General features: G+C 48.8%; 1 protein-coding gene across 1 annotated transcript; it reads right to left on the minus strand.

Annotated features, from left to right (window-relative positions):
- Positions 1 to 630: 630 nt before the first annotated feature.
- LOC117809654 (zinc finger protein 708-like) lies at positions 631 to 7,286 on the minus strand. The gene is made up of 6 exons (XM_034679103.1): positions 6,764 to 7,286; positions 6,088 to 6,280; positions 4,527 to 4,942; positions 4,219 to 4,273; positions 3,246 to 4,065; positions 631 to 1,427 (listed from the first exon to the last, which is right to left on the minus strand). Exons 1-6 carry the CDS (start codon positions 6,875 to 6,877, stop codon positions 650 to 652), a joined length of 2,376 nt encoding a protein of 791 aa, XP_034534994.1. The 5' UTR covers positions 6,878 to 7,286; the 3' UTR covers positions 631 to 649.
- Positions 7,287 to 8,521: the final 1,235 nt, after the last annotated feature.

Here is an 8,521-nt window from a genome sequence, read left to right on the forward strand (position 1 = left end):
GCTCGGTTAGTTCTTGGTCAGTGCTCGGCTAATTCTTGTCCAGTGCTCGGTTAGTTCTTGTCCAGTGCTCGGTTAGTTCTTGTCCAGTGCTCGGTTAGTTCTTGGTCAGTGCTCGGCTAATTCTTGGTCAGTGCTCGGCTAATTCTTGTCCAGTGCTCGGTTAGTTCTTGTTCAGTGCTCGGTTAGTTCTTGTCCAGTGCTCGGTTAGTTCTTGTCCAGTGCTCGGCTAATTCTTGGTCAGTGCTCGGCTAATTCTTGTCCAGTGCTCGGTTAGTTCTTGTCCAGTGCTCGGTTAGTTCTTGTCCAGTGCTCGGTTAGTTCTTGGTCAGTGCTCGGTTAGTTCTTGTCCAGTGCTCGGTTAGTTCTTGGTCAGTGCTCGGTTAGTTCTTGTCCAGTGCTCGGTTAGTTCTTGGTCAGTGTAGTGTACTCTGTGTTTTTGGTAACAGAGGTATTTTGGTTGGGCAGTTGAAGCCGGGATACTTCAGGGGGAACTGGTCCTGGACTTCAGTGACAGAACGAGGATTTTGAATCACTTCATAAATCTCAGGTATTTTATTTACATTATTGAGACGCTGTGATTGTTTCCAGTCTTTATGCTAAGCTAAGTAAATCACTGACAATACAGAGGGATGAAATGTTGAAGAATCATTTATTCGTTTGTGAAACTCTCCGGCCACGACAAAAAGTTCTTCTGTTTCCTGCACCTGCTGCCAGGCTCCGTCCCGGGACACTCCTCCCCACATCCGTGTTTCTTCAGCTGCCGCGAGTCTGAGAAGCCTTGCCCACAGCGCTCACAGGTGTAGAGCTTCACCCCAGTGTGGATCTGCATGTGAGACTTGAGCTGGTTGGACTGCCTGAACTTCCTGCTGCACACGGCGCACTCGTACGGTTTCTCCCCGGTGTGGACCAGGCGGTGGCGGTGGTAGTTTTGTGGCGTCCTAAACTCTTTCCCACACTCGTCACACCTGTGAGGTTTGACTCCAGTGTGCAGCAGCTCATGCTGCTTTAGCTGCGCCATAAGCAGGAAGCCTTTCTGACAGATGCTACAGACGTATGGACGGTCACCGCTGTGCTGCCTCATGTGGTACAGGTACAGGTGTCGCAGGTGGAAAGACTTCCCGCAGGTGTTGCAGGGGAATTCTTTATTCTCGGCATGGCTCTTCTCATGCATCTTCAGCGCTGCGTTGGTGCTGAAGCTCCTCAGACAGGTGGCGCAGCTGAACGGCTTCACCGCAGCCTGCCGCCGTCTCACAGCCCGCTCTCGAACCTTGTCTTGATGGACGAGCCGCTGGTGCTTCTGCAGCTGACAGTTATAAAAAAAGGTCTTCCCACAGAGGTCACACATAAACGTCTTCTCCACACCGTGGACCTGCATGTGGGTCTTCAGAGCCCAGGTACCTGTGAAGCCCTCTCCGCATTTACTACACCTGAGAAAAGACAGAGCACAGGAGGCACACTTTATTATTGTGATCACTAATATAGGACAGGTGTGTTTTGATCACTAATGTTGGACAGGTGTGTTTTGATCACTAATATAGGACAGGTGTGTTTTGATCACTAATAAAGGACAGGTGTGTTTTGATCACTAATAAAGGACAGGTGTGTTTTGATCACTAATATAGGACAGGTGTGTTTTGATCACTAATGTTGGACAGGTGTGTTTTGATCACTAATATAGGACAGGTGTGTTTTGATCACTAATGTTGGACAGGTGTGTTTTGATCACTAATAAAGGACAGGTGTGTTTTGATCACTAATAAAGGACAGGTTTGTTTTGATCACTAATGTTGGACAGGTGTGTTTTGATCACTAATATAGGACAGGTGTGTTTTGATCACTAATATAGGACAGGTGTGTTTTGATCACTAATGTTGGACAAGTGTGTTTTGATCACTAATAAAGGACAGGTGTGTTTTGATCACTAATAAAGGACAGGTGTGTTTTGATCACTAATGTTGGACAGGTATGTTTTGATCACTAATAAAGGACAGGTGTGTTTTGATCACTAATAAAGGACAGGTGTGTTTTGATCACTAATGTTGGACAGGTGTGTTTTGATCACTAATGTTGGACAGGTATGTTTTGATCACTAATGTTGGACAGGTGTGTTTTGATCACTAAATATAAGAAAGGTGTGTTTTGATCACTAAAGTACAGGTGTGTTTTGATCACTAATAAAGGACAGGTGTGTTTTGATCACTAATAAAGGACAGGTATGTTTTGATCACTAATGTTGGACAGGTGTGTTTTGATCACTAATGTTGGACAGGTATGTTTTGATCACTAATGTTGGACAGGTGTGTTTTGATCACTAATGTTGGACAGGTGTGTTTTGATCACTAATGTTGGACAGGTATGTTTTGATCACTAATGTTGGACAGGTATGTTTTGATCACTAATGTTGGACAGGTGTGTTTTGATCACTAATGTTGGACAGGTATGTTTTGATCACTAATGTTGGACAGGTGTGTTTTGATCACTAATAAAGGACAGGTATGTTTTGATCACTAATAAAGGACAGGTATGTTTTGATCACTAATGTTGGACAGGTGTGTTTTGATCACTAATGTTGGACAGGTATGTTTTGATCACTAATGTTGGACAGGTGTGTTTTGATCACTAATGTTGGACAGGTGTGTTTTAAACACTAATGTTGGACAGGTGTGTTTTGATCACTAATGTTGGACAGGTGTGTTTTGATCACTAATGTTGGACAGGTGTGTTTTGATCACTAATGTTGGACAGGTATGTTTTGATCACTAATGTTGGACAGGTGTGTTTTAAACACTAATGTTGGACAGGTGTGTTTTGATCACTAATGTTGGACAGGTGTGTTTTGATCACTAATGTTGGACAGGTGTGTTTTGATCACTAATGTTGGACAGGTGTGTTTTGATCACTTATGTTGGACAGGTGTGTTTTGATCACTAATGTTGGACAGGTGTGTTTTGATCACTAATAAAGGACAGGTGTGTTTTGATCACTAATAAAGGACAGGTATGTTTTGATCACTAATGTTGGACAGGTATGTTTTGATCACTAATGTTGGACAGGTATGTTTTGATCACTAATGTTGGACAGGTAAAGAGTTACAGAGACCTCTTCATTTGAATCACACCTGGACAGAGTGAGACAGGGGTTTAGGTGAGTGGTGTTTGAGTCCACATTGAATGTGACCTGTGGACAAACTGATGATCAGAACATGAAGTGAGATCCTGCTCATCACCTGGAGGGGATCTGCATACCTGTATGGCTTCTCTCCGTTGTGGAGGCGCAGGTGTCTCTGGAAGTTGTACTTGAGGCTGAAGCTAAGTCCGCAGGTGGGACAGCTGAAGGGTTTTTCCCCTGAGTGGACGAGGTGGTGCTGCAGTAGTCCCATCTTGCTCTTGAAGGCCTTGTTGCACTCACTGCACTTGTGCGGCCGTGCCTCTGAGTGAGACCTCAGGTGGGTGCGCAGGTTTCCGGTGGTGGAGAAGGTCTTCCCACAGGTGGGACAGCAGTATGGCCGGGCGCCAGTGTGGATGGTCTGGTGCTCTTGTAGACTCTTCTTTCTGGTAAAGCCTTTCCCGCAGTTGCACATGAAGGGCTTCACCTGGGAGTGTGACAGCTGGTGGTACCTGAGCGAGCCCACCGAGGTGAAGCTGCGATCGCAGACGTTACACTTGAGCGGCGTTTTCTGCAGCCGGTGAGTCATCTGATGAGCCCGAAGCTGCCGCAGCCGACTGAACTTCCTGTCACACTGATCGCAGCGCAGCAGGTTGTCGGGGTCACTCTGGCGGGCTTCACTCAGCTGGTGGACCAGCAGGTGGCGCTGCAGACTCGAGGCTTTAAAGAAACCTTTGTCACAAGAACTGCAGGGGAACGGTTTGGTGTGACTGGACACATGTTTCCTCAGCTGGTGCTTCTGATGGAAACCTTTGTCACAGCGCTCACAGAAATACCTCTTCTCTTTGTATCGCTCACGCCTCCTCCTCCTCTCCTCCTCCTTCCTCTCCTCCTCCTTCTGCTCCTCCTCCTTCCTCTCCTCCTCCTTCCTCTCCTCCTCCTTCCTCTCCTCCTCCTTAGCTGCAGAAAGACAAATAGGTTAGCCACTCAGAGACATGAGGAGACACAAGGAGAGAGGAGACATGAGGAGACACAAGGAGTGTGACTGCTAGATATCTCACCACACTGTGCCTTTAACTACACCTGCCCCCCCCCCCCCCCCCCGGGTCTCACCTGTGTGTCTCTCAGGTGTTGTGTGTCCCTCACAGTGGCTCTTGGTTGCTGCACTCTGAAAGGTGAACAGATGAGAGATCAGTAATTATCGTCACTGTGTCCTCAAATCAATCAATCAGACTTTAAATCAATCAATCAGTGTCCATCTCATGCGTCTGCAGGTGGTTTCAGCTCGGGGGGTTTCAGCCTGAGGGGGTTTCAGCCTGAGGGGGTCTCAGCCCAAGGGGGTCTCAGCCCGAGGGGGTCTGAAAGCTTTAAGTTTCTCTCTAAATGGGAATGATAATTAGAAACAACCTCTTCACACTTACAGCATCAGCATGTTCTTCCTCTGCTGCGGTCACGTCTTCCCAACTGGTCGGCTCTCTGTTTGGAGGATAATTAGTCACAGGAAGTGATGTCATGGAAGGTTGGGCTACATCTGGTGCTGAATGCGGATTTTTGGAGACCATGTTGGTTTCTGGTGCAGCAGCAGACAGGTTAGCATGAGCATTAGCAATCACATTATTGTTGGATTGATATTGTTTTTCCTCAGAGGGGGCGGGGCCTCTCTGGCTGCTCTGGCCTGTGATTGGTCCAGGCAGAGGCTGGCTGATAATGACAAGAGGGACCTGAGAGGTTCTTCCCGCCCGGCCTCTTCTGGATTTGGCGGAGTTAAGGATGGCAGCAGCAAGTGCAGTGGGGTTGGCTGCTGGTTGGTTGAAGTCCAGGGAGTGGGTGGGGCCATCTGAAAAAACAGGATGTTACCCTCTGATTGGTTAATGGAATTATGAGACAGCAAAGTTACATTGATTCAGTATTTCAATATGGCCGCCGCATCAGAAACCAATGGGTGACATCAGTGGAACTACGTCCATATTTATGGAGTCTAAAAACATGAAGACTTAATATGGAGAGGTCCCTGAATGCACCACGCTCACAGACGAGCTGAACACCTTCATGTATCATTCATAGGAGACGCTGCTAACAAGGCTAGCAAGGCTAGCAAGGCTAGCAAGGCTTACAAGGCTAGCAAGGCTAGCAAGGCTAACAAGGCTTACAAGGCTAACAAGGCTAACAAGGCTTACAAGGCTAACAAGGCTAACAAGGCGAGCAAGGCTAACAAGGCTAACAAGGCGAGCAAGGCTAGGAGCAGGGAGCCTTTATGATGACCCAGGTCTCATAGTGGTCTATGTTAAGACGTGGTTTATGATGACCCAGGTCTCATAGTGGTCTATGTTAAGACGTGGTTTATGATGACCCAGGTCTCATAGTGGTCTCTGTTAAGACCTGGTTTATGATGACCCAGGTCTCATAGTGGTCTCTGTTAGGAGGTGGTTTATGATGACCCAGGTCTCATAGTGGTCTATGTTAAGACGTGGTTTATGATGACCCAGGTCTCATAGTGGTCTATGTTAAGACGTGGTTTATGATGACCCAGGTCTCATAGTGGTCTATGTTAAGACCTGGTTTATGATGACCCAGGTCTCTTAGTGTTCTATGTTAAGACGTGGTTTATGATGACCCAGGTCTCATAGTGGTCTCTGTTAGGACGTGGTTTATGATGACCCAGGTCTCATAGTGGTCTCTGTTAAGACCTGGTTTATGATGACCCAGGTCTCATAGTGGTCTCTGTTAGGAGGTGGTTTATGATGACCCAGGTCTCATAGTGGTCTCTGTTAAGACGTGGTTCATGATGACCCAGGTCTCATAGTGGTCTCTGTTAAGACGTGGTTCATGATGACCCAGGTCTCATAGTGGTCCTCTGTTAAGACGTGGTTCGTGATGACCCCTGTCTTTGGTACTGAACCTGGTCACAGTCCACATGGTGTGACTTGTCTCATTAGACGTGCCAAGGTCAGAGATCATGCTGAGATGTGTTCAGCATCTCACCTGACGGTTTGATCCTGTAGAGTGTCTGCGTAGTTCTCTGGACCTTTAAGCTCAGTTTGGACTCCAGGTGTTCCACTTTGTCCCTCAGGTGACAGTTCTCCCTCAGCACACTGCCATTCAGCTCTCTGAACACTCTGCAGATCTGGCGCACTGCTTCTCTGCTCACAGCGTGGAGGACAGCTGCCAGGCGAGCCTGAGGACACACAGATCTGCTGAATCAGTGAAATGAGCCGTTCCATGAACACTGAGCATTAACAAAGACCCAACATCAAGACCGGATCAGATCCAGTCCCTTCTTCCAGACAGGACTCGGTCTGATCTCATCTTAATCCACCATGAGCAGAGCACTTTGCAGCATTTAGCAAGTTACAGTGGCAAGGACAAACTTCCTTTAACAGGCAGAAACCTCCAGCAGGACCAGACTCATGTTAGACACACATCCTGTAACAGGCAGAGACCTCCAGCAGGACCAGACTCATGTTAGACACACATCCTGTAACAGGCAGAGACCTCCAGCAGGACCAGACTCATGTTAGACACACATCCTGTAACAGGCAGAGACCTCCAGCAGGACCAGACTCATGTTAGACACACATCCTTTAACAGGCAGAGACCTCCAGCAGGACCAGACTCATGTTAGACACACATCCTGCTGAGACCGTGCTCATCTCCTCACCCGCTCCAGGTCCAGGTCTGGTCCAGGTCTCAGCAGGAGGATGGACACAGCAGACTCCGACGCTGTCTGTAGGATCAGCTTGGTCTGAAGGCGGAACGCGTCGGTCTGCTCCATCCCAGAGACTACCGGGCTAACCGGGAGAGACTGTACTGAGCTAACCGGGAGAACCTGTACCGAGCTAACCGGGAGAGACTGTACTGAGCTAACCGGGAGAACCTGTACCGAGCTAACCGGGAGAGACTGTACCGAGCTAACCGGGAGAGACTGTACTGAGCTAACCGGGAGAACCTGTACCGAGCTAACCGGGAGAACCTGTACCGAGCTAACCGGGAGAGACTGTACCGAGCTAACCGGGAGAGACTGTACTGAGCTAACCGGGAGAACCTGTACCGAGCTAACCGGGAGAGACTACCGGGCTAACCGGGAGAAACTGTACCGAGCTCGGGGGGAAGAGGTCCGATGGTCCGGTAGCTTTAAAAGGCCCGGATGTTGTTTAAATTAAAATGGCGCCTGTCTTCTTCCGGTTCATCTTCTTCTTCTCTGGATTCACAGCCTATGAGCGCAGCAAACTTAAAAAGGTGCATAGCGCCACCTGCTGCTCCGGAGTGTGTAACTTCAGGTGACATCCTGCAGACATGAGAACTAATAACCAAACAATAAACAAAAACTAAGAGACCAAGTAATTATGAAAAAACAACAACAATAATAATTATAATAATTATTCTTATTAGAATAATAACTTATCAAAAATCAATAACTAATCAAAATAAATCCATTAAATTAATTAAATAAATAACAACATAAATCCTGTCACACGATGCAAACCTGTTTCTTTCAGATAAATTAAAAGATCCCTAAAGCATTCTTTTACTTCCTGTTCACTGACCTTTCACATTAAAAGCCTTCTCCATCGAACCTCCGTGACATTGCTCACCTGGAGGCAGACCTGGGCACAGCGTCATACACCTGGGCGCAGAGTCATACACCTGGGCGCAGAGTCATACACCTGGGCGCAGCGTCATACACCTGGGCACAGAGTCATCATACACCTGGGCGCAGCGTCATACACCTGGGCACAGAGTCATACACCGCGGCGCAGAGTCATACACCTGGGCGCAGAGTCATACACCTGGGCGCAGAGTCATACACCTGGGCGCAGCGTCATACACCTGGGCGCAGAGTCATACACCTGGGCGCAGAGTCATACACCTGGGCGCAGAGTCATACACCTGGGCGCAGAGTCATACACCTGGGCACAGAGTCATACACCGCGGCGCAGAGTCATACACCTGGGCGCAGAGTCATACACCTGGGCACAGAGTCATACACCGCGGCGCAGAGTCATACACCTGGGCGCAGAGTCATACACCTGGGCGCAGCGTCATACACCTGGGCGCAGAGTCATACACCTGGGTGCAGAGTCATACACCTGGGCGCAGAGTCATACACCTGGGCACAGAGTCATACACCTGGGCGCAGAGTCATACACCTGGGCGCAGAGTCATACACCTGGGCGCAGCGTCATACACCTGGGCGCAGCGTCTTACACCTGGGCACAGCGTCATACACCTGGGCGCAGAGTCATACACCTGGGCGCAGAGTCATACACCTGGGCGCAGCGTCATACACCTGGGCGCAGCGTCATACACCTGGGCGCAGAGTCATACACCTGGGCGCAGAGTCATACACCTGGGCGCAGCGTCATACACCTGGGCGCAGCGTCTTACACCTGGGCACAGCGTCATACACCTGGGCGCA

The sequence above is a fragment of the Notolabrus celidotus genome, unplaced genomic scaffold (genome assembly GCF_009762535.1).
Source record: "Notolabrus celidotus isolate fNotCel1 unplaced genomic scaffold, fNotCel1.pri scaffold_320_arrow_ctg1, whole genome shotgun sequence".
NCBI lineage: Eukaryota > Metazoa > Chordata > Actinopteri > Labriformes > Labridae > Notolabrus > Notolabrus celidotus.

Coding starts and splice junctions, on each gene's coding strand:
- LOC117809654 (XM_034679103.1), bottom strand. CDS start 6,877: ATGGAGCAGACCGACGCGTTCCGCCTTCAGACCAAGCTGATCCTACAG. Junction 4,943..6,087: donor CTACAGGATCAAACCGTCAG/GTGAGATGCTGA, acceptor CTGTTTTTTCAG/ATGGCCCCACCCACTCCCTG. Junction 4,274..4,526: donor AGGAAGAACATGCTGATGCT/GTAAGTGTGAAG, acceptor TTCACCTTTCAG/AGTGCAGCAACCAAGAGCCA.